At 39.6% G+C, this 26,821-nt stretch overlaps 1 protein-coding gene and 1 pseudogene across 1 annotated transcript in view; both read left to right on the forward strand.

Moving 5' to 3' along the window:
* The window catches only part of GRM5 (glutamate metabotropic receptor 5), a gene marked incomplete at its 5' end in the record, with an annotated part of 280,548 nt that overhangs the window by 240,513 nt on the left and 13,214 nt on the right, over positions 1 to 26,821 (forward strand). Inside the window, 1 exon segment of the mRNA XM_023757379.1 lies at positions 23,221 to 23,316. Within this exon segment, the coding sequence (XP_023613147.1) occupies positions 23,221 to 23,316 (96 nt within the window).
* On the forward strand, positions 19,878 to 20,520 carry LOC102430424 (annotated as a pseudogene).

Here is a 26,821-nt window from a genome sequence, read left to right on the forward strand (position 1 = left end):
GAGTTACAGCCAAAATCGCACACCAGTAATGCTGCTTCCTGTAGTTTGTTATCACATGGCTTTGTGATGAAAAGAGAAACCGTGACTTGGTAAACAAACATGAATGTGTCACTGACCTTGTTCCCCTAAAACAAATAATAACTAAAAAGAAATGTCTGGTGACCCTCACGAAGCTCCCAGTGAAGATGATGGTAATTACAATCAGTATTTGTTAAGCAAGTCCCAATCCTGTGTGAGACACTATATATATATATATATATATATATATATATATATATATATATATATATATATAATGCAAAGTGTCCCCTCAGGAGTTTGACCAACTGGGAGTTCAATCACTTGCTATGATGTGCACTGACCACCAGGGGGTGGTGCGGAATGAAGGGAGGCCCCAGCCAGCAGCCAGCAGCCGGGGAAGAGAGGCCCTGGCCAGCAGCTGGCAGCCGCTAGGGACTCTACCCGTGCATGAATTTTGTGCACTGGGCCTCTAGTATTATATGTTTTGCATATTAGCATCTTATGAAATAATGCTCTCTCCAATCCATCTGGACTCAGACACATAATCCTATCCTGACCGCCACATGCCCTGAAAGACATAGGCTGAGGGAGAGGAGATTTTGGTCTTCTCCATACAAAATGCCTATGAAGTTCCATGACATGGACTCTGGTCATCTGGTCATCTGTGACACACACACACACCCTACCGGAGATCACTGAGGGCAGAAGCATTTTTCTTATTCATCTCTAGAATGGCTTGGAGCAGGAGCTCCATAACCACTCTTGTAGTATTGCAGAAGGTAAAAAGGAGATGGAGCCCGAATGTGCCCTCCAACTTACACTCTTCAAAGGATAACAAGGTCTCGCTGTCCTACACTGTCCACCTTAACTTTCTCCAATGCTATGTCCTGGACATTTCAGTCTGGATCCCCCATGTTTTGGTCAGAAGCTGAGGAAAGCAGGACCCCTTGGGGAGAGCCAGGCACACCAGACGGTATGCTCTGACTCAGGCAGACACATTATGACATTGCAAAAATAAATTAAACATTTTTAAAGGCACAGCAAGAGCATCTGAGGGAAAAGAGGGAACTTGAGTTCAGAGTGAACTGTGGACACCTCTCTCGGGGACTTTCCAGCCACTGGGTACAGCCAACTGTGCAGCCCATCACTGAAGAATGGGTCAGGGCAAATGCAGGCCTCTCTCCTCCATGCACAGAGCTGATGTCTGCCAAGACCACAAAATGAGAACCAAATGTTCTAACCCAAATGGAGTAGCAAGCACGTTCTCCTTTCATTGGTTCACTAATAAAAATACAAGAAAAAAATGTATTTCGCTATCCACTCACAACAGCATTGTAACTTTAGGACTTGTTTTCATCCAAAGGGTGTTTGAAATGTCTGAGGATATTGAGAAAACTAAGCAAATTGGCTTCAGTGAGAACTTACAATGACACATTAGCAGGATGCGAATGTGCTGAATTGGAGCTGAGCAGCTGCAGACTTCTGATGTCCTGCCTGGTTTTTTCACTTTCCAACTCCAAATCCCTGCACCAAAGCACATGTTACCTTGTGTCCCCTTGGACATTCCCAGAGGCTGTCCTTTCATTGTATCCACGGTGCAGACACTGCTCTGTGGCTGCATCTCCAGGGAGAAAAGTGTCAGGCAGAGAGCAAGTTGCGGGCTGAAAGGCACAGATAGCCTTTAAACTGCAGGGCTTTTCTCATCATCCTAGTGATGGTCCTGAAGAACCAGGATGTGGGTGTCAACTGTTTACAGATTCTTCCTTTCTCCTTTCCTGGCCCCCACAACCATCGTTCCTACCCCCAATAGTCAGGGGACTAGGTTCCTCTCCTGGCCACTAGGTGGCAGGCTGTGTTCTCTGGGCAGCTCCAGTGGGAGAGCATTTCTGCTCAAGATGCACTCAGCTTGGGTTGCAATGATAGAGGACTGCCACTGTGGGCTTGTGTAGAGAGCTTGTTGCAAGCAGCCAGAGGCACACTTTTGCAGAAGTGGTGTTAGCGGTACACGTGCTGATTCCCAGATGTACCTATTGAAGCAGATTCCTAATACAAACTTGTTGGTTTTCTCGTCATGATTGATATCACGTTTCCATACCTATAAAAATAGTGTGACATATAAAAGCCAGGAAGATAATCAGCATTATGTCCTAGAACATTGAGGTTAGATTTTTTAAAGATACATTATTCTTACACACCACAGAAGAGCCTTGCCTAAATATTCTCCCACCACTCACTTTTACCACCAGGAATGCCTTTCAATTTGACAGGTCATGTTTCTAGTGTCTATTCTTCAGGAATCAAACCAAGTACTATTAAGATCTCCCATTTATTGGGGATGCACCATGTACCCATGCATACTACTTATTTAATCCAATGCATTTCTTACAATGACCCTCCGAAGGTTTGTTATGTCCATTATACTAATAAGGATGCTAAAGGTTACAGAGATAAAGTGTCTGCCAAGACTGCAAAATGAGAACCAAATGTTCTCACCCAAATGGTGTAGCGACACATTCCCCTTTAACTGCTTAACTAATAAAAATGGTGGTGAGTGGCTGAAAGAGGGTTTGAACTCAACTGTTGCAGTGAAGAAATTTAGCCCTGAACGTTAAGGCTTTCTTTAAAGCTTGACCTTCTGAATGAGAAGCCAATCTGCCCAGTCACACGTTTAGTCACACCATTTCTGGAGGAGAACCAAAGCATGGTGAAGGGACTGGGAGCCTTTACTTCAGTGGAAATGAATGAGTCAGAGTCTGCAGCATTTTATACCTGAGTGCTCAGTCCAAGTAGAACAAAGTCGGGATCTGCTGGTGGGAGGTGGTGAGAAAGGACACTGAAGTGGGGGCAGGCAGGCACTACTACTTGATTTAAAATCAAGCTTCCAGGCACTCCAGCCAAAAGCTGAAACAGGAAGAACCTACAGAAGAGCAGGTAGAGTGTAGGGTGTGGAGAGGATGATCAGAATGATGATGCTGATGATGACAGCTAACATTTATAATATGGCAAGCACTACCATCCATACCTCATAAACATTGAATCCTTAAGAATCCCCATGGTAGATATCCCCATTTTATAAATGAGAGAATTGAGACAGTGAGGTTAAGCAAACTGAGCAAGGAAAGATCGCTGGAAAGGGTTGGACCTTGAATTCTAATCCAAACAGTTTAGCTCTAGAGTCAGTGGTCTCAGCGGCCAGAAATTATAGGCACCAAGTCTGTATTTGAAAGGGTAATAAAGAGTATGAAGGAATCAGTGAAAGGTCAGGATTGAGAAAGACATTTGAAAAAGTGTCATCTTCACTGTAATTTGATTTAGGTTGGATATCCTCCTGTTTAATCTCCTTGGCAAACTAAAGATTTATCCATTGCCCATTTTCTTTTGTTAACCCCTTCCCTTACCACTTTCTCTTTCTGTGAGACTTAAAACCACTGTCTAGACCAGCGGTTCTCAACCTGTGGGTCGCGACCCCTTTGGCGGTCGAACGGCCCTTTCACAGGGGTCGCCTAAGACCATCCTGCATATCAGATATTTACATTACGATTCATAACAGTAGCAACATGACAGTTATGAAGTAGCAATGAAAATAATGTTATGGTTGGGTCACAACATGAGGAACTGTATTTAAAGGGCCAGAAGGTTGAGAACCACTGGTTTAGACTACTTTGCTGAGTTACAAGCCAGTTAAGGCACAAAGCCAAACTGCTTGGTCATCAAAGCAAGTGTGCACCAGAAAGACATTTCGGTTTCATGGTGGAAATGTCTGCGTGGCTCAGACAAGCACTGACTTGAACTAAATTGGTACAAGCAATGGGCTATGTTTCCTAAAGGCAGATTCAAATTAAGTACATGGCTTCACTTTCATCGGTTATGAATTTTATGGTTTATTTTTATTTCCCTTTTGCAAATGAAAACTTTCTAAAGTTGCTGATTTAAAATTTGTGAGATGGTGAAAGGTGTCTTTTAAAAGTGGTCAGGTACAGTTGAAATTTACCAGATATTTCTTAAGCACCTATTTCATGCAAATATTTAAGTCGACGTTTAGAATGAAGTGTATTTCGCATCCTGGATAATTTTAACATGTAGGACAGATCACTAGAGGAAACTATTATTTTAACCAAGAAATTAAATAATTATTTCAGCATCACTTCTCTAGACATTATCACGGATGGTTCTTCTTCCTCTTACACTTTCTCTCTGGATAAAAGCTACACGTTCAATCTAATTGCCCAATCTCCTGTTGTTCCTGACTCTTTACTTTCCTTGACATTTCATATCCAATCAAACATTTTCTCTGTGTATCTTGTTATCTTTTGCATTCTCACTGATGTCACCATTGATCAGGACCCCGTAACTTGCTGTTTGAACTACTGACATAATGTCCTCAATCTCTATTATTGACGCATCACCATGTCCCAACAGCTGCCAGAGTGATCTTCCTACAATGCAAATCGGATCTCATCACTCAACCTTCAAATTAGTAGGTATACATACATTACCAAATAAATATATAAAACTCTTTCACATGGCTCACAATGCCCTTAAAGACTTGTCCCCTGTAGACTTGACTTTCTCAACCTGAGATCCAGCCACAAACCTGCTCCACCAATTCCCCAATGTCCCCACCACCAGTGCTCATTCAAACACCTTATGTATCCCAACAGTACCAAACAGCATATAGTTCCCTAAAGAGGCCACACCTCAGCCACTTCTTTGTTTGGTATGCTCCTGACCATTCTATTATTTATGCCTCTACTAATACCCACCTTTATCTCCCTTCTGTTTACCTAGAAAACAACTTCTTACCCTTCATTCCTAACACAAACATCATTCCTCTTTTATAAACTGCATTTCCATGACTTTCTGGATCTCCTCATGTAGAAATCCTCAAGTTGTTTTGCATGGTTGGTTTATGTGTTTTTCTCCCTGCTAAACTATAAGTTTATTGTAGACGTTGCCTTCTATGTTTCCATCACCAGCAACTAACACAGTGCCTGTTTTAACAAGTTCTCTAAAAAATATGTTTTAAGTGAGTGACCAGCAAAATCCACTTCTCTGGTCTCTGATGAAGACCTAGCTGCTCCCCTAATGGTGACTCAGCACTGAAAAGTAGTTCACTTCCAAGAAAATAAGTCAATTTCAAGTCTTGCTCTACCACTGCCTGGTAATATACTTTTCTGTCTCTCACTGGACATGTAGAAAGTAAATGCTAAGAAGATTTAGATCTGGTAGGTCACAGTGTTATGAATGCTATGTTTCAGGTATTTCATTTGAAGGAGAGAAATGCTTTGAAATGATTAAATGAATTGGCTCTGCAATAACTGAAGTATATTTGCGGGGGGGAGACTATACTAGATTATTTTGATGAATTGCATCTAAAACGCTCCCTTTGTATAATGAATTTATATTCTTGAATGCTGTAATTACAGTGAATTTTAATTTGCATGTGATGTTAGTAATCTCATTTGTTACTACTTGAATTTGATTAAAATGTTTTTGATTAATTGATATAAATTGTTTGGGTGGTAGGATAAAGTAAGCTTTTTTTCCCAAGTTCTATATTTCTAATAATGCTTTTATTTGTATTACCCCTTAGAACTGATCTAGCTGGGGCATGCAAGTCATATGTCTTTCAGAACATAACATTTCATACCAGAAAAAAAGTTTGCCTCAAGGCATAATTCTATGAGTTAACAATTCATTTTCCTCCTTCAAGCTCCATTCCCTTGGTAGAGATGGAATTCTTGAGGAAGAAATAAACAATGGAAAAATAATATCCTTTTCTCTAGCTTCTTGGCTAAAATAAATTCTCTACCTTTTCTAAGTCACTTGGCCAACTATTTCTCTGGCATCCCTCCCAATTTTCCCCAACACATACACACCCATATGAAGCAGAGAACAAATATTTGTCAAGCTCCTTCAATGTGTTCTGTGCTATTATATACAATCTGTTATTTAATTTGTACAACCTTGCAAAGTAAAGATAAACCAATTTTTATAGCTGTGAAAACCGAGACTCGGAGAGTTGAAATAATCTTTCCAAGACTGTCCACTTAGCTTGTGATTGAGGTGATTTGAACCCATGCCTGCCGGGCTTCTCTTCAAGCTCTTTGTGCTGTCGTATTATATCCTCCATTACTCCTGAGCTGCAGAAAATAGTCCTGTTGGTATGAAAAGAGGAATCAGTTATAGAATTTCAACCCTCCGTAATATACTAAAGAAACTCACAGAGGAGGTAGACTTGAAAGGAAAGCTAAGTAAGAGTGTTTGATTTCTTGGGCAGGGAAATATAGAGCAAGTCATCGAGCAAGAGATAACTGCAGGCACAAAGGGACTGATGCAGGGCAACTTGGAGTCACCTCCAGTCTCCCAGCTGTAGGTGTTCTCTAAGGACAGTCCATGGCCTATGGCTTCTTCCTCCTGTGTTCTCTTCTTTGGAGAACTCAAGCATCATCGCACTTTCAATTCTCAAGTAGTCTTCCTTAATCTCTAAATGACAACTGGATAGTTCCATCTTAATACCTGGCATCACCTCAACCTCAACTCACTCATATCAAATAAATTCTCCTGTAATTTTTTTTATTTCTGTATTTCTGCTCTGTAACAAATGTTATTTCCCACCCTCAAAAAGTTAGTTGTGCTTAATTGGTCCTTGTCCTCAACTTAAACATATTAAGTCAGATATTACAAGTTATTAAACTATTAGATGCTACTTTAAATTGTATTTTTCAAACATTTGGGTTTTGTATACTCATTTTTATTTCCACAACTGTTATATAGATCCAATCTCAATCTCTGTACATCTGAATTACTGCAATAGTGATTAAACTCAATCAATTTGACCAACTCAAAAATAGGCAGTGCTTTCTCACGCCTTACATGTTGAAAAACACTCTGACAATTCAAGGCTCTTCACAATCTCAACTTATCTTTCTTACCTTTCCAACCTTACCTCACACTGTTCCTGAGCTTTAATCTTCTGTATAAGTCAAGCTGCCTCACCCATGGACCCCATACATTTCTGTACATTAATGCTTCGACAAAGCATTTACTGAGCATGAAATTCATTCCCACTCATCTTACTCAATCCAGCGCATGCCATTTATAAAGCCATTTTTCACTCTAGTCCACAGAAGTTCTAGACATATATATCCCATATCAATGATTTTATCATGTACTGTGGGGTATATATACACACACACATATGAGGGGGCCCTTTAAGTTATTATAATATGTGTGGTATCTTACCTCCGTAATAAATTTCTCTCATACCTTCAATTATTATGAATTCTCCATAATATATAAAAAATGTTCTTTCTTTAAAAAAATAAAACCTGCTGTAGATTTTTTACAGGACATCTTTCCAAAATGAGGAAAGCTTTATTTAATCAAATTACAACCAAACTTCATTAGGTTAATTATACTATTGCAACAAAAGTAGTAATACACAATAAATATTCACATAAATCTATAATAATAAAAGTGAAACATGCTAATTAGACCAGACATCCTTCCAGACAACCCTTCTGGACCAAGCTTGTGCTGCGAGGGAAGCCCAAGTCCCAGGTGCCAGAGGGAAGCCTGGGTCCTAGATGCCAGAGGGAAGTCGGGGCCAACAGCCAGGGGAAGGAAGGCCTACTCTTGCACAAATTTTATGCAGTGAGCCTCTAGTATATAAATATAGAGCTAGAGCTAGAGCTAGAGCTAGAGTGAGATAGAGATAGAGATAGAGATCGAGATAGAGATAGAGATAGAGATCGAGATAGAGATAGAGATAGAAAGATATAGGGTGTCCCAAAAATATATACACACATTTTGAATAATCATAAAGGCTGTATTTATTAAAAATATATTTCATTTTCAAAATTGAGCTATAAGCTATGAAAGAATATATACATTCTATACCCTGTAGATATAGATCAACCAATTGAAGATAAAGACAGAGGTCTTCTCCAGAAAGGGAGAGAATGGTAGATGGGTACTGGGGATCAGGTGAGGTGAGGTACAGATTTTGCATTCTGTCCTGAATTTGATAGGAAGCTTTGGAAGGTTTGAGAAGTTACATGATAATATTAATATATTAAAAATATCCCTGTTGTTTCTATAGATAGAATAAAATGTAGAATGTAAAGAAGAGAAGGGAGAAATCAGATATTAATTATGACAGGCTAAGTAAGAGATGATGATGGTTTAAAGTAGAAAGTAAGACTTAATGATTATTATGTTATATATAAAGGAAAAAATTAAAGATGAGTCCCAGGTTTTTTGATCCATGTAAATGGAAGGATTGGGGAGGACAGGTATGAAATGTAAAATCAAGTGTTAATTTTGGACATGTTAATATTATAACCTCTGCACTCAGAGGAGAAGTCCTATCTAGAGATTAAAATAAGGGTTTGGGGGAGTCATGCACATTTGATGATAGTAATAATAAATTAGAAACAAAAATTTTTAGGAAGGGGGGATGGTAAAGGAAAGGAAAGGAAATTGGAAGAAAGATGAGTTTGATTTTGGAATTTTTAGATTCAAGGTTCCTAAGAGACATATAAGTGAACAAGTTCAAGGACCTGCTCAAAAACTCGCCTGAAGATCAAGACAGTTTGGTATTTGAAATTTGGGAGAGCCAAGGGCAGAGCCCAGGGACCAAATAAATAAAGGGAAGTCTGAGAACTGGACCAAGAAGTCCTGACTGTTAGTATTAAGTACACCCAAGACCCAAATACAAGTGATACCATAAAAGAAACAAGGAATGATTAAAAAATGAAGGAGTGGTCAATGGGTCTGATGTTACAGAGAAGTAAAATCAGGTGGAGTTAAGAGTCTTCATCACTGGTATGGTAACCAGATGTTGGATTTGGACATTTTTCAAGAAGCAATTTCAGTCTCCATCTCTTTGAAGAAGTTTTTTATCTCCCAAAATGCCCAAGCAAAAATGGAAGTCAGTGTTCATTCATCAAGTAGAACTCTCATTAGTAGCTACTGGATTCCATAGAATTAACTTCGATAGAATGTGCAAACCACCAAGAGGCAGGTGGGACACCTGTGACCGAAGATCTTGTTGGTACCAAGAGCACTGAGACCCCATGGCAGTCTCTTCAAAGCCTCTACCTGTGATGGGTTTCAGTTCTTGAGATCCTCCTTGCTTGCTGCGGCCAAGTTTCACATTCCTAAACCCACTACATATACAGCCACAAGTTTGTAAACTGGGACTCCAGGATCAGGGAAACAGCACTCGGGTTTGGCAGCCCTGCCCTGAGCATGGCAATCCCACCCAAGGACTGTGCTGCCAAGTACAGGGCAAACTGGTCCTGAGAAATGTGATGAGCAAGGCCCCCTAGAGGGCAGCAGAGCCTCACAGGACCAGGAAGATATACTGCACCAAACAAGGGGTTGGTGGGCAGTTTCACTAAAGGAGACACAAGGGGGCAATATACACTTTTATGGAGATTGGAATTGAGATTAATTTTAGTGCATTAAAGGAAGCCAGTTATACAAGAGGTAGAATGCAACAAAAACAAATGGGCTAAAAGGAGAAGAGTTGGGCAGCCGTCAGTCATAGACCAGAAAGATTCTCTGCTTGGTGAATATTTAGTACCTAAACAATAATAATACGTAGGTACTATTTGCTGAAAACCTACCAGTCATGCTGTCTGCCTTGAGCTAGGTGGTATTTTAGGCACCAGAGAGATGTAAATGAATATCCCATAACTCCTCTCTTCACAGTAGAGCCAGAGATGTGAGCAGATGTCAATAGAGAATTGTAGGTGTTTTAAGTTTCTATAGGAGGCACTGCGAGTACACAAAGAGGAAGTAGTTATATGAGAGAGGACAGAAAGGATAACATGATGGTATTTATTCTGGTTGTGGTGGATTTCTTTTCTCTCCCCTGATTTCTCTAGGTCATTCCAGAAAGAATCCATCTTTTTTCTTCATTCATTCATTCTTTTATTCCATACATTTCTTTATTGAGCCCTACCAGGTTTCAGTCACTGTTGTGGACATTGGGGTACAGACGTGGTGTCTGACATGGCAATTATAGGCAAGGCAATGAGATTGCCCCTGTTGGTTTTCTTCCCCCTCCCTTCTCTGCACCAAGTCCTCTTTCTAGCAATGAAGGAGAAAACTAAGCCCTTCAGTTCTAATACATCTATGTGAGGCCGAGAGGTAACAGGAAAAGAACACCATGCCTTTTCACTTGACTGACTGTTCTTACCACTTATACATGCAACAAATAGTGACTGCACACGAGCCTAGCTTCTGCCTGTCATGCCAGGTTAAGTTCAAGGTCCACCATGACATTTTCCAGTTTAGTCCTAGGATCTTTCCATCTTTTAAATATCATCACTAACCTACTCCGGGTTTGTAAGGATATTTGAGACAATGTATAAAAACTCCTAACACAGTGCCTGGTTATGTTTGCTTTTCCTCCTTTTCTTCATGTTCTGTGGCTTCTCTTGGAGTTTAGGTGTTTTGTGTTTTTCTCTGAATTGGCTTTCTGTCCCTTTGGTAACTTTGATTATTTTCTTTCACCTCATGTTCTAGAGTATGAGCTTTAGACTTCAACAGCCCAGATATGTGCCCTGGCTTTGCCCTGACTGTGACTTTGAGCAGATTGCTTTACAACTCTTGCTTCGTTTCTCTATCTATAAAATGGGGATAATCACAGTACCTATCTCATAGTATCTTTGTGACATTTCATTATGTTAAAATCCATTTAAAACATCAATGCTGTGAGTTAGGTAGCATTCCTTCCATTACGCAAAGAGAAAATTTAAGAAAAGTTATATGAGTTACCCAAAATCATACAGCTAGAAGTAGTAGTGCTAAGAAATCAAAACCATATTAATTAATTCCAAAGCCAGTTCACTTAATTAACATGATTTGTTGCCTATCTCAAGTCAACTAAGGTGCAATCAGTTTAGAAAAATTTGAAGAACTTTCATGTATCTATATGGGTGTGCTTGTATGCTTATATAGAGATATGTGTGTGATTGTGTGTATGTATGTGTATACATATATGTGTACACATATAGCATATATGATGCTATATGGCTGCATACATTAATTTACTATATTCTGCTGATAAATTCCAGTATTTCCAGACCACCATCCAACTCCTAGTTCAGTATCTGATAATAATAAGTACATCAGAAACACTACCAAAGAAAAGGCCTTACAGAATAATTTGTAATGTTTTTTTATATCTCCATTATGAAATTAAAGCGATCTCACTTTTAATATATTGTGATAGACACTGAGCAATGTGGAATCTGCTTAGAAATGGTAAACTTAGTAAATCCCTCCATTAAAATTATATTTGATTACAAGAAATCACAATACATTATCTGAAATCAGGAGAAATATAATTCCCTTTATTAAAATGATACTACTAAAACAATGTGATGAATAGAAGTAGACAGGCAGTTTCCAGTCATAGACTTGTGATTTCATTATTTTGTCCAGTGTAGAGAAATGGAGATGATTCTTTTGGCTGTTTCCAAACCTTAGCTATTGTAAATTGTGGGGCTATGAACATAGGGGTGCATATATCCTTTCTGATTGGTGTTTCTGGTTTCTTGGGATATATTCCTAGAAGTGGGATTACTGGGTGAATTGGGAGTTCCATTCTCAACTTTTTGAGGAAACTCATACTGTCTTCCACAGTGGCTGCACCAGACTGCATTCCCACCAGCAGTGCAGGAGGGTTCCTTTTTCTCCACATCCTCGCCAGCACTTGTCGTTTGTTGATTTGTTTATGATAGCCATTCTGACATGATTCTTTTGAAAGCTAAAGTAAGAGCACAATTCAACAGACCCAAGACTTCACTCTCTGTGGGCGTCGTTCCACTCTCAGGTAGCTCTACCTCTCACAGGGAACATGTCCTCCCTTCACCTCACCCTCACATACATACAGAGAGCAAGAATACCCCAACCCCCGTCTGTAATCCTACTTCATCTTGGTCTTATCAAAATTCTTTGGCCAAATTTGAAAACACTTTTTATTTGTTCCTCAGTGATCAAGAGACAGAGGAATGGGAAAAAGAAGTAAGAGTCTGTTCATGAAGGTGGGATGGGAGCAACAAAGGTGAAGGAAGAAGACTACAGAAAGAAAGGAGGGTAGCAAACAGAATAGCTTTGGTGAGATAAGAATTCTGAATGAACATCTGTGTACAACAGAAGGGAAAAACTAGCCAGATGGAATGAGGCTTGGATAAACATTACCGCCTCACCTTTGATAAATATTGTTGCCATTACCTTTTCCACACCTGCATGCATGCAAAAAGCAACTACTATCTACTGGGCCCTGTGCTAGATGCTCATGAAAAAAAAACAGACATGCCCTTGCTCCCATAAGGCTTACAGTCTAGTGAGAAAGATAATAAACCAGTGAGCAAGTAATTGTAATGTGTAATGAGTGTTACGAAGAAAGAGAATATGTTTCTTCTAGAGATCAACAGGGGAGAAAGGCTGAGATGAAGTAAAGAGAAGAGCTTCATCTGTCTCCATCTTATTTTCAAATCCAGCCTAAACCACAGCAGCATAATTTAGGTTGTGGGAGCAGACAGATCATAAGAGCTAAGTCTAAATGGAAATAAAAAATTAAAGATTCATTAACCCACAAATTTAATGAAGATGATACAGGTCATGTCCCATAAGAGGATTCATGGTTTCATAAGTATTAGGGGACGTGTGGGGGGAAAACAAGACAACATATTTTGTATTAGAACTGTCTGAGAAAAAAAACCTGCCTGGTTATAGAAATTACTAAGAAGAAAAAAAATGACAGGCATGAAAGTAACATTATTATGCACCCTATTAAGATCAGGAATTTTACAAAAATTGTCTGACCTGATCCTCAACATTTTCATTTTGCCGATGGGGAAATTGTAGAAAGCATTAGCAAGTCTAGTAACATAACACAGCTAATTTATGATTTTCTTAGGGGAGAGGAGAGAAGCTGAGATACAGGAATAGAGACAAGTTTTGTGATACTTAAAGTTCATACAATGTGGTTGATAGTTACAAAACAGTCATGGGGATGTGAAGTACAGATAGGAAATATAGTCAATAAAATTGTAATAACAAGGTATGGTGTCAGGTACTGGGGGTATTACTTCATAAAGTATCAAAATGTCTAATCACTATGCTGTACACCTGAAACTGATATAATATCTAATGACAACTGTAATTATTTTTTTAAATTTAAAATATAGGAAAAATAAAGTTAAAACAATTGGGAAGGCTCCATTTAAAATGTGAATACAAAGATAGGAACAGAGACTTGCAAGGGACTGCTTTCAGGGAGGGGCTCTGACTCTCCATCAGTTGCAAAGTAAATCTGCTTCCATAGGAAGCACGGAGGTTTGGGCTCCAACAGACCCCAGGCTGATAAAATCAAGTTGCTGAGAGTAAACTGCAATCAGGGTCAATACCAAAGAGGAGTTGGGCTTCCTCTCTACTAGGGTAGAAAGGGTCAAAAAAGGGCAAAGGCAGGGGGGCTCAAGCCAGTAATCAGAAAAGACAGGAAAGAGTTTGAAAAATAGCATAGTTGCTTGTGTGCCTGAGGCCATTTAAAGAGGAACCAGGCCCAACTAATGACCCAGCTAGTGTCTATAACCAGCATCTTTAGTGAGAAACAACGTGCTCAGGTAACCTTGAGCAAGTTACTCAATCTCCCTGTGTCCTAGCTTTTCCTCATTTGTAAAATAAGGATAAAACCGTACATAATTCATAGGGATGTGGTAATAATTATATCAATAAATTTGGATACTTAGAACCTGTCTGGTATATTCCAAGTGCCCAGAAAACATTGATTCTTTCTGTCATCATTACCCAGCTTGATCCGACTCCAAAGCTCTTTCATTTGTTCACGCACAACATGTTAGGAGAAAATCCTGTTGGAAAACTACTCATCCGACTTTAGGAAGAATAATTATTTTGTCTGGAAATCCCTCGGTCCTAAGTAGAAGCCAGCAACTTTTAATTAATGCTTCACTACAATGTTTCTTTACGCTGATCCTGTCCTTGTATGGAGACCCTCCCCTCTGGTCAACATCGTGTTCCTCCCTGTAAAGTTTTCCCCATTGAGGATGTTGTGTAAGGCTGTGAAGCACCTTAGAATTAGTTTTAAAATCTGTCTCTTCCTGGGTTTCTATTGATTGTGAAACAGCAAAGCTGAAGGAAAGTACACAATGGAAAGGCAATGACTTAAGATGATTCATTTCTGAAAACAAGTTCTCATCATAAGTGGGATTAAAATACATGCTTTGGGAATTCTCTAGAAGCTAAATGAAAGGCTTTATTCAATACAAAATTTAACACATTTCCATAATATTGCTGTGCTGTAATTTATTAAACAATTCTCCAGTGGTTTGTTTGTTCTTGTTTTGTTAAGTTTTTTGGAGTTTTTTTTGCTATTTTCTATAACACTAAAGGGGAAAAACCTTTGTACAGAAGCTTTTGAGCTGCTGTTGAATTATTCCCTTAGAATAAATTTGTCTGAATAGAATTCCTGGGTCAATATAGCTGATTCTTTACATTTTAATTGCTTATTAGCTCTGCTTCCCCACCTGTCAACTTCTACCTTCCTTTTATTTTATAGAGGATGGAGCAATATGTTCCCTGGCAGCTTCTCAAATACTTTCAAAACTTATGTTCATTCCTGACACTACTTTCTGGGATCATTAATCAAGCTCAATTTTTGTCTGTAATCTGAAATCTTTGAGTGAATCAACTTGACATTTCAAGTCTGGGCAAAAGCTATTTTTCTGAGTGTAGAGACCACAAGACCTGCTGGAACACGTCGTAAACCATTCTAATATATTTCCTTATGAGTAGATACATGGAGGGCAAGAGGATGAGATGGAAATAAGGAATTACTTGGCAATATTACTCTGTGATATTGAACTAGAGTAGGTTACTCTTTCCCTCTAAACTGAAGATCCACAAGGACTTTCCTCTGTCTTCTTCTGGAATCCTCCTTTGGCCAACTGGGCTTGGAAGATTGACCTGGACTTTCTTTCAGCTCTTTTTGTAACACCTTAGGGTTGTTGAAATTTTCCAACACCTCATCCTGTCCATCTCCTGATATCACACAGTATCCCACATATAGACACTGACGGTCAGGTCTCAGCAATGCCACTTCAACAGCCTGCAGATTTCTGTGTGCTCCTGTGTAGGCGAGCTCCAGTCAGAGAATGGCAGTCTGTTGACCTGTTAGCAGGGTGCCTGGAGTTATTCCAGTTCCCCACAGTGTAGTCAAATTTGAGCTTTGAAAAAATAGGTTTATATTGTGTTCAAAGCCTAGCTCCACTAAGCGCACACTATTTCCTTCATGTGTGACCTTTTCGGTCTCTGAAATGGGTTATCAGATTATTTAGATAGGGGTTTGTTTGTTTTTTCCAGCATAAAAATGAATAAAAAGTGAGGTGTTAATAAAGAGCATGAGGTTTGGAAGTACAACATCTAGTTTCTAGCCCCATTTCTGTGACTTACCATTTAGGGAGCCTTGGCCAGACTATGAAGCTTTCTAAACCTCAGGTTCCTTATCTGAAGGCTGAGGATAATAATCACATCACTCAGTTTGTTGAGATAATTAAATGGTATTGGGAAAAGCTTCTATAATATTCTAAACGATACTCAAATGTATGTTTCAGTTTCTCTCCTTGCTTTATCACTGTTGGGATCCAAAATTAGGATAGTTAAAAAGGTAACATGGCAATAAATATGGGAAATAAAATGCATTGTGCTGCACTGGGCCTCACACATTTACTTATAAGTGCTCTGACTTCTGATAGTTCCTGCTAGCTAATCAATTTGAGAATGCAGAGCTAAACCCATAGAAACTGGTTATTTTGGGTTCCCAGAACCAATTATAATGTAGTTGGGGGAGGCTTCCCTATACCAACATGAAATTCTCCTGACACCAGCTTGTGTCCTATAATTCACCTCAATTCTGACACTATCTACCCAGACATAGCATCAGATCCCACAGGTTAATCAGTCCTAAATCCAAGTTACCATCTGTGCCTCTGGTTGACCAGCTATAGATTAGAGGTTCCAACGACCCCCTCCTGGGACTCTAGATGCCAGTACTTCTGACTGATTGGCTGTAAATCATACATTTCCACCACCCCTTCCCCCTTCTTCTCCAAACCCCCTTCCATCCATTTTTATTACTTTGCTAGAGTGGTTCACATAACTTTGAGAATTATTTTAGTTCTAGATCACCAGTTTATTATAAAAGGACATAACTCAGGAACAGCCATATGAGAGATGCATAGGACAAGGTGTGGGGAAAGGGCATGGAACTTCCATGCCTTCTCCATGTACCCTCAACAGCATTTCTATGCGTTCACCAACCCAGAAGACACCTTTATCACGCTCAACACTTGGGAAATTACAAGGGATTTTGGAAACTGTGAGCCAGGAGCCAAGGGCATCAGACTGACCAAATATATTTTTTTCTTATAATTCACAATATGGCACTGGTTATGACTATAATGATCATAGCTTCCAATAAGTGAACAGTGGTGTTTGTACCATGTGGGCCAATTGTTTAGGCATTCTCTAAATAGGGATTTTTTTTTTTTACCCAGGCTATCTACCCCCTTTTTTTCCTATACAAATCCAATTCTATGAAAATCCTAATAGTATGTATAAAAAGGAACAATACTTTAAAAAATAAAGCCACTAAATTAGGTAAGACTAAATTGTTTGTCAATAAGTTTCTTCTTTAGGGACTTCATAAATACACACACACACACACACACACACACACACACACACAACTTATAACTATCTAAACCTAAATAAATGCTATATATAATCTTAGAAATTTTTAGACTCATCCTTGACAGAAAAAGTAATGAAAGCAAAGTAGGAGGTAGGAAGATTTTGGCATCAAAGAACCTGAAACCTAATTCAAAGTGGCTTACATTATAAGGGAATTAATATCATATAAAAAGAAGTTCTAAGGTTAAAAAGGCTAATTCAGTGGTTCAGAAACATTGTCCAGAACCAACCTTTTTTTAATTTGTCATTTTTTTTGAATGTTGGATTAGCTTCTCTCATGCCTGCAACATGGTTGTAGCATTGTCGGGTAGCACATCCAGGCAGCTGTCCATAGCAAAAAGGGATCGTGTTTCCCAGCTAAGACCTAAAAAAGAAAATGTTCTTAGAAACCTCTAGAAGACCCTCTCTCATGATCATTGGCTGAAACTGATATGCAAAATGGGGTTATAATTACCATCTTAGTCTTATGGAAACCTATCTCCTGAAGGTAAGGATGAGACAGCTTGTTATGAAGAATGTGGCCATGTGATGGAGGGGCAAATGCTTTTTTTAAAATGATTATTTTTTATGTTAACTTCGTGGCTTCAGTGTATCACCCCCTGCCAATCATTTTCTCTATATTTTTGTTTATTCCATAAGCTTCCTGCTCAAAGTAGCATCCCTATCTGTCTTCCTCTACATATTTCTAACCGTGTTCTCAGAGAGTCTGCGATATCGATCAGAAAAATTCCTCTAAATAGGTCATAGTATGTCTACTCCAACAACATTTACATCATTAGCCTCCTCACTCAGGGAGGATGGAAAAATCTTCGTTCTTGACATTAAGGGAAAGTGAGAGAATTCACCAATGGAATCTTCCCAGCATCTCAGAAATAGTATCATGTTGGGAACTCCCACTTACACCCATTGTTCTTTGTTTCATTCACTGGATTTTCCCTTCAAACCATTTGAAGAATCTGTATGTAATCCTTGCTTGACCATACAGACCTTCCTTCATCTTCAACTCTTCACTAAACACTCCATTTACTGTTTTCTATTTAACTAAAACCAAAGTCTTCTCCTTTCCTTCCAGCTTCAGGTATCATCTCCCCAATTTCTGCTATTTCAGCTAATATATACATTATTATTAATCTTTCATCTCATTTTGGACTCACTTATTTATTCTGGAACACATAGCCTATATAGAAATTTCAGTAATCCAATTTTACCAGATATTGGTAGGGAAGGAGAAATGGGAGTGAAGAAATGGAATTTTTTATTTAAATCATTATGGAGAAATTACATTTTCGATCCAATCCTGATTCTTACCCCCACATCTTTTAAATTCACCAGATGAACATGGGCTCCTGTAGAATGGACAAAAATGAACTAGGATCTCCTGGATAAAGGAGGTATGAAAGGAACAACAACAAAAAATCTTCAAGGAAGGTAGCTAAAGCTAATTTCAGAACAAATCATTCTTAAATTTATTAACACTTTTATGACAGTTCTTCATGCCAAGGTTATGGCGCAGAAATCAAAGTGTCAACACTATATGGAGCACAAATCTAGACATTTGGAGGCTGTAAAAAAAATAGCAGATTCAAAAACCCTGAATTCAGGATCTGGCTTTTGATAGGTACTCAGTAAATATTTTGAGAAAATGCTTACATTAACAGTCTTATAAAAGTTTTTGAACAGGTAGGGTGAGCAAGTCTGACTCTATATTCTGCATACTCTCTGTGAACACTGAGCATTCTCATGGTATTTGCAACCATCTGTAAGCTGATGTCTCCCCAGTGTATAATGGCCACTAACATCCAGATTCCTATAGCCATGTGTCTATTGAATATGTCCACTTGGATATCCCACCAGCGTCTCAAACTCAATATTCCAAAATTAAGCTTCTTCTTTCTACCCCAAATATATTCCTTCTGTATTTTCTTAACTTAGGTAAGTATACCACTCAAGGCAGTAACTGGAGTAGCATTCCACACATCTCTCTTACACTCATCATCTAATAGATCCTACTCATTTTACCTACCACATATTTTTGAAACTGTACCCTACTTTTCACCCATCACTACCCTAAGGCATTAATCATCTCTCACATGGACTATTGCAATAGTATGAGTCTATTTGTAGTTTTGTTCCCTCGAGTCCATACTACTTTATCTAAATGTCAATTCCGACCGTATTTTTTTCTTAGCTTAAAATATCACAGTGGAATCTCTTAATCTCCAGGATAAATTCATCCATAAGCTATATGTTTTATATGCCTCTCCAGCCCATTTTACTTTACTTATTATATGCTTGATTACCATAAAAATACTAAACACTGTTTCCCTATATACCCCATGTTGCTAAGCCTCTCCATGTGTTTGTTCTTGGTTTTTCTTCTGCTTGCCTACTCATCTTTTCACACTGTTCCCACTCATCTTTCAAGATTTATCTTAGGCATCATATCTCACTAACATTTTTTTTATTATTTTTTGCCATTCTACTATGGGTTAGGTAGATATTTTTGCATGCTCCTATAATAAAACTTCTCACATTGTTTGGAAATGATATGTTTTCATTTCATCCTCCTACTCTTGATTGTGAGCTTATCAATGACATAGAGTTACCCATGAGCCCTTATCACAGTGCCTTGCACATGGAGTATTCAGTAAAGGATTTCAATGATATAAACTAAATATATATAGTACATCTATAGGAACCTAAATGAAGTAACAAAATTTAAAGTCTCATACTAGATTCTCCACTGGCTGTCTTGTTAACTGTGCCATTCATTTGCAAATGGGGCCAAGGAGATAAGAGGTAAATAACAAGCCTTCATAGTTTTGTTTCTAAAGTGACTGACATTGTTACTTAGAGAGAAGTTTAATGGAAATAGGAGCTCTGGAATCAGAGAGGTCCAATTTCTAATCTTAGGTTTCCCGCGCGATGTGAGATTGGGCGATTGACACTGATCCTCAATGCCTGTCTCTTTGGAATGAGGATAAAAGCACCTACTATGTAGGGTAGAGTTAAGAATTGAGGATCCTCTTTCCTTTCGGCATGCCACTGAAGATCCTTGTGTCGCTATGGGTTGCTGCCCAGCCCGTTGTTACCAATATTGCAAGAACAAGCCATACCAAAGTCTCGCTTCTGCCGAGGTGTCCCTGATGCCAAGATCCGCATCTTTGACCTGGGGCAGAAGGCGAAAGCGGACGAGTTCCCACTCTGTGGCCACATGGTGTCAGATGAATAGGAGCAGCTCTCCTCCGAAGCCCTGGAGGCTGCCTATATTTGTGCCAAGTACATGGTGAAAAGCTGTGGCAAAGATGGCTTTCACGTGTGAGTGCGGCTCTACCCCTTTCACGTCATCCGCATCAACAATACCTGTCTGGAGCCTGTGCTGGGGCTGACAGGCTCCAGACAGGTATGCGGGGTGCCTTTGGAAAGCCCCAGGGCACAGAGGCCAGAGTCCACATTGGCCAAGTCAACATGTCCATCTGCACCAAGCTGCAGAATAAGAAGCATGTGATTGAGGCCCTACGCAGAGCCAAGTTCAAGTTCCCTGGCCGCCAGAAGATCCACATCTCCAAGAAGTGGGGCTTTACTAAGTTTAATGTGGATGAGTTTGAAGACACGGTGGCCAAGAAGCGTCTCATCCCAGATGGCTGTGGGGTCAAATACATCCCTAATCGTGACCCCCTGGATAAATGGCTGGTCCTGCACTCCTGAGAGTCTTGGTGCTGTCCCCATCTTACACCCACCAATAAATCAACTTTCTATTCCCCCCCCACCCCCCAAAAAAAATATTGAGGATAGTGCCCTGGCTGGGTAGCTCAGTTGGTTAGAGTATTATCCCCATAGTTTAAAGACCCCTTTGAGTGACCATCAATAGTTCTATTCTATTAATATTCTTTTAATTTATGCTATAGAGAAGTATTCTGGTTGTGCAACCCAGTTCATAAACAAGCACAAAATATTTTCTTTTTTTTAATTATAGTTCATTTTATTTATTTTTTTATTTTATTTTTTATTGCTTAAAGTATTACAAAGGGTATTACATATGTGTCCTTTTATTTTTTTCCCCAGCCCTTGACAATCCCCTGGCCTCCCCTACCCCCCAGTGTCTTATGTCCATTGGTTATGCTTATATGCATGCATACAAGTCCTTCGGTTGATTTCTTACCCCTCTCCCTCCTGCCCCCCAACCCTCCCCGGCCTTCCCGCTGCAGTTTGACAATCTGTTTGAGGCAGCTCTGCCTCTGTATCTATTATTGTTCATAAGTTTATAATGGTCTTATTATCCATGAATGAGTGAGATCATGTGGTATTTTTCCTTCATTGACTGGCTTATTTCACTTAGCATAATGCTCTCCAGTTCCATCCATGCCATTGCAAATGGTAAGAGTTCCTTCTTTTTTACAGCAGCATAGTATTCCATCGTGTAGATGTACCACAGTTTTCTAATCCAAAATATTTTCTGTTGACATGTGCAATGCCATTCAATGATTGGTGGTTCACAAGGGATTCTCTTCTGAGGTATTATCTTTGGTAAAATAAAGGCTACTCATGTGGTTTGGTCCAATGCTTTACCTCCTCTAACCAAGTCTTTAAGTGTTTCCCTCTCTTCTTTATGGCCTAGACCTAAAGTTACTTCTGTATATACTGTCTGCTTCCCTTCTTTCTCGCACTAATGTGTGAGCTCTATGAGGTGGGACCCATGGATTATTAATCTCTATATGCCCAGGACAAAGCCCATTGCCTAGAATGTAATAGGTGCTTAATTCATGTCTACTGAATAAGGTAATTTATTCCAACCATTCGACTTGATTTAATGAGCCATTTTCACTCAAAAATTAGATACTTTGAACATCTTTGAAGAGGAAAAAATTAAGAGGAAGGCCTCAATCCCAGGACTAATAATGATTTTAATTGTTTTGTTTTACTTAATACTAATTTTGAGACAGCAGGAAAAGAAACTTTTTTAAAAAGTAACCATACCAAGGCAAACAAGTCTTCTGATAGTAACTTTATTACTGACTATTGAATACCAAAAATGGATGAAGCAACATCATCTCAGGCTCCAATTTTACAAGTAAAAAAAGGTAATAAAGATAAACTTTAAGAGTTGTGGGGCCCTGCAATCTCTACTGGCAGTTATTTTCTACTGACAAGGCTTGTGATGTTGTCAGTCAGTTAAGTAAGTCTCAGTTACCTCGTTAGGCAACTGGGTACCACAGTGCCTCTTTACCCACAGGCTTAAATGATAAGCAAAACAGATTATTCTGTGAAGCATGTTGGCTTTGAAAACTGTCATTCAAATATAAAGGCTCATTTTGATGAACCATGGAGTACACTGATGTTGAAAATCACATAGCTTATTTTAGATGAAACATCTGGTACCTTCCAGGTCTGGGGAATTGCCAATTCTGATGCAAAAGCTGTCTGAGCCACCCTGCACAATTAAGCAACTCAATACTGACTCTCAAACTTCAGCCTAATGGTCATAGAAACCTCTCATATCAAAGGAATTTCTTTTCTTTTTTGGCATCACCAGTCTCTAATATCCGGGGGGGGGGCAAAAAGTAGGTTTACAGTTGTGAGTACATGAAACAGAGTTTATTCTCATATTATTATTTTATTCATAATTGTATTATTTATTTGTATTCTTTGTCTTCTCCTTATTATTATTAATATTATTTCATATCTTTACTTATGGCTTATCTTTTAGGTAATGTTGGCTGGTAATTTAACCTACTTTTGCCCATTCCTGTACGTAATGTTCAGACATAGTACCACTTAATGAAGGTTTTATTTTTAATGACAAGAATACATTTTTGAAAAGACTGATAATTGAAGGCAACACATTATAATCGCTAAAAATGTGGGTTCAAAACTTAGACCGCTTGTGTTCAAAATCCTTGATCAATTTATTTAATCCTTACAATCTTAGGTTTCTTCTTCAGAAAAAAATGGATATACTAGTAATAACAACAGGGCCTCTGCCACAGGGTTGTTGCCAGAATTCAACTTAAATAATGTTACTTAAATGTAAGTAACATTCTACCTGTCTAGCCCATGGTAAACACCAAATAAACACTAACGTACTTATCTTCATCTTTTTCTTGATGCTAGGGATTGTATTGCTTTTACCGTTGACTATTAAATCTGATAAACTCCCGGATTAATAAATAATGTATAAGGGCAGATCACATGTGCTTTAACTAAGAAATAACAGAAAGGTCTCCAGTCTTATGCATATACCATCACAATCATCTATTAAGTATCATGGGGCAGCCATTGAAGTGAAAAGCAGGAGGCCCTGTTTTGGCGTGGGGCGACCCTCTGCAGCCACAGCTCTTCCTCAGCCTGGCCAGTTAAGCATACAATCACATCTCTCTGTTTGCTCCTGTCCTTGTTCATGCATACCAGGTACAAAGACAGGAGACTGGCCCAGCACAAGTCGGAAATAGAGTGTTTCACCCCCAAAGGGAGTATGGGGAATGGTGGGAGAGCAACAATGAGCAGGTAAGCAAACTGTGAGTGGCCTGAGGTGGTGTGAGCTACATGTGTGCAAGCTAGAGGAACAGGTGGCTCCCTGGTCTGGGTCGTCACTCAACTGTGCACCGCATACAGTGTGTCCAACCTGGGCCATCGCTGGTTTTCTGTGTGTGTTTGATTTGCAAAACCCATACCATCTTCATGTGAAGTGATGGGAGCCTCCTGTCCCAGGTGCTGCTGTTTCCCAGGGCTGCGCGCTTTGCATGTCTGAAGCCTTACCTCACAGTTCTCCCACGGATCTTAATGTATTGGTTAATTGCTTCTGGAGTTTGCAAAGTGGAAGAGCTTGGAGGAGATTCACATTTCGGGATTATCCAATTACTTAGGAAAACAAATGCAAAAGCCTAACACTGGTTTTGAGAGAAGAACTACAATTGAGGGAAGATGCCAGCTCCTAATCCCAGACAAGCCTGGGAATTAACCTGACTTCTATTGAACATAACAACATCAACTCACAGAGAAGGGCAAATGCCATGCCAAACTAGTGAACTATGGAGGCAAGAGGCTTTTCGTGAACTGAAATCAGGAAAGCTAGTCCTACTCTAGCTACTGTAGCTTTGCATCTCCTTTACTTCTCTGTGTTTGGTGGCAAGCACTCCCTGTTGCTGCGCTATGCATGTTCCGTCATACCAGGCACTCCCCCCTGAGCTGTGCCCAGTAAACTGGGGTATTTGTAATTAGAAGCATCGACTAAGCTGTGTTGCATGAAATAAATGTGCTTTATTGCATGCGACTGGGTTTCAGGAAAAGGGTTCTGGAGATAAAAACCGTCAAGATTGGCATTAAACAGTTCCAAAATGCTGGAGGAGCCTAGAAGTTAGGAAATCACTCACCATGAACGTACTCTCCACCTCTAATTTGTTGTGGCCCTTCCCAATCCACCTGGGAGGTGTGGAAGGGAAGCTCTTGGAAATCACCCTGGATTAAAGGAAAGGGAAGTGCAGAAAGCAGAGTATATACCTGTGTGTGTGCATGTGCTGAGAGCAGAGCTTGAGAGCCAGCTGTATAGCAAGAACTTATCCTGTTGACCTTTTACCCCAAATGTTGCATTTGCTTTCTAGAAGGGGCTCCTTCAGGTTTTCAAAACAATTTCTAATTTTCTCCAAGGACCACTGCATTGCACAACTTCTGGGGGACCATTCACATTGCAGCGCGTGAAAATGGCGCCTGGAAATGTGCAGCATACAGCCTGAGCAATCATTTGTGCAGCTCTGGCTAAGAGGGTGGCCACCTTTGTCCTTGGCTCCTAGAGGCAAGGCAATGAAAGTGTGTGTACATATGTGTGCACATTGGTGTATCTGATGGCCTTATGCCTATGATTCCTTTCTACAACTATTTTTTTATCTCAGTATATCTGGAAGATAAGCCTCAATAGATTATTTTGTGAGAGTAACTCAAGAGACTACTACTGGGACTGCTGGTTTCCTTCTATCAAGATATGATAAAGTGTCCTAATTCCTGTCTTTGAAAATCAAACAGCACCCAAGTTCACTGGCCAAAAGACTGTATCAAATGAGCACAGGGCTCTGTCCAGAGTGTAGAACTGGAGTTTCCAAACCTAGCAAACTTGGCTGCCTATCAAACATACTAATGCAAAATCTTGGACAATATAACCTAGAAATCTGTAGTGTTACATGTTTCCTAGGTCATTCTGTCTTAGCCAGTTTCTACTGACATTTAGGAATACTCCATTCATCTAAGAGGACATAGAGCTATTCACGCCAAACATTAAGTCTCAATTCTGTCCTGCAGTGTTCTTAGGAGTATTTGGTCAATGCTTAGAACTCTCAGATCTGATCAGTTCAGCAATTAGATTTCCTCAAGGCTGCCTTCGTTGAGAATGGACAAGAGACAGTGGGACACATAGGGTAAGAGGACCCCAGAGCACACAGACCAAACTTCCTTGGGTGAGATCTAGATCTACAGAGGTAGGCACTCCATGTGTCGACCCTGGGAATGGTAGCCACCACATAGCTTTTGTTTCCTCACTTGTTTGGATATAGCCAAAGTAATGGCAAGGCTTACTACACTGGTCTGTCCTGGTGGTGCAGAGGCACACAGAGCATGCTGTCGGAAAGACGGTTCTGTTGGAGAAACCCTCTCTGCCCTTCAAATAAGCATAGTTAATTGGGAACAAATGGTTTTCTCTTCCTACTTTTTCTTCCTTTCCACTTGTTTAGCATTAAATGAAAACTGACACAGAGAGAGAAAGAATGTGCGGGAGAGGAAGGGAGCCCCTCGGTGCTCTAAGAGAGCTTTCCGTTAGGGAGGACAGAAGGCCTGGAGACAGACAAAGGAGAGGCCAAAATTTCTAAGACCTTTAAATCCTTTTTTTCCAACTTTATATTTGTTCATATAAATACACACACACACACACACACACACACACACACACACACAATGACATTTTTCCAGGAGAAGTAAGTTTAAAATTGAATATTAAGAGAAGACATATCATAGAGGAGGCAACTGCAATGTAAACCATTTCTAATAAGAGGTTAGAGTTGTCAACCCCAATTTATTTACTGTGGCATTAAATAGAGCTGGAAATAAGATAACTGTATGAGACTTTTATAGAGACTTTTAGCATCAGCCTATATGGCCATCTTTCTCATTCACTCCCCCCAGTTGCTTCCCAGAGTCATGGTCATTATCATATTTACTCTGAAAATGACTGGGCTGGTTCTGCAACCATTACTGAACAACCAGTCCCATGGAGGGGCTAAGGAAGTTCAAACAACCACAGAAAGAGCCAAATTTTTTAAACTTAAACTACATAGGTAGGTACATTGTTATTAACTTAATTAGGGTACTCCTAAGCTGGCCTTTGCTAAAAACGCCCTCAATCTGATTGAGGTATGTTCGCTGAGGTCAGGGCTTGTTTGACTTAAAAAAAAAATTCACTCTCTTAAAAGTTGCCCAGAGCTCTTATGAACTGATGCAATAAGAAAAGCTACTTACCTAGTAATCTATTTGTAGTCTTTTTTTCTCTGAACCAGATTAAAAAATATATATTTAGAACATAGAATTATGGGAAGCAGACTGACATCTTAGTTAAGAACACAGGATTCTCCTCTCCCTTCTCCTCCTCTCCCTTCTCCTCCTCTCTCTTCTCCATGCCATATGACCAGAATCGAACCTGGGACCCTTCAGTCCACAGGCTAATGCTCTATCCACTGAACCAACATTCTATCCACTGAGCCAAACCAGTCAGGGCTCTTCTCCTCTGTTCTTTTTCCCTAGAAGAAGGAAAGGAGAAAGGCAGAGAGTTTTGAATCGTACCAAAAGGAGGGAAAAAGAACTCTACATGGACACAGAGCAGTCCAAGTAAGACCCCAGAGGCTTGAAATAGTGTACAAGTTGGGGAATTATGATGTGTTCCAATCACAAAGTGAAAGAAAAGATGGAAGGAGATGAGGTTGGAGAAAGGGGTCCCAGGCTGTCCTCACATGGAAGTCATTACAAAGCCTCT

The sequence above is a fragment of the Myotis lucifugus genome, unplaced genomic scaffold, assembly GCF_000147115.1.
Source record: "Myotis lucifugus unplaced genomic scaffold, Myoluc2.0 scaffold_106, whole genome shotgun sequence".
Lineage (NCBI taxonomy): Eukaryota > Metazoa > Chordata > Mammalia > Chiroptera > Vespertilionidae > Myotis > Myotis lucifugus.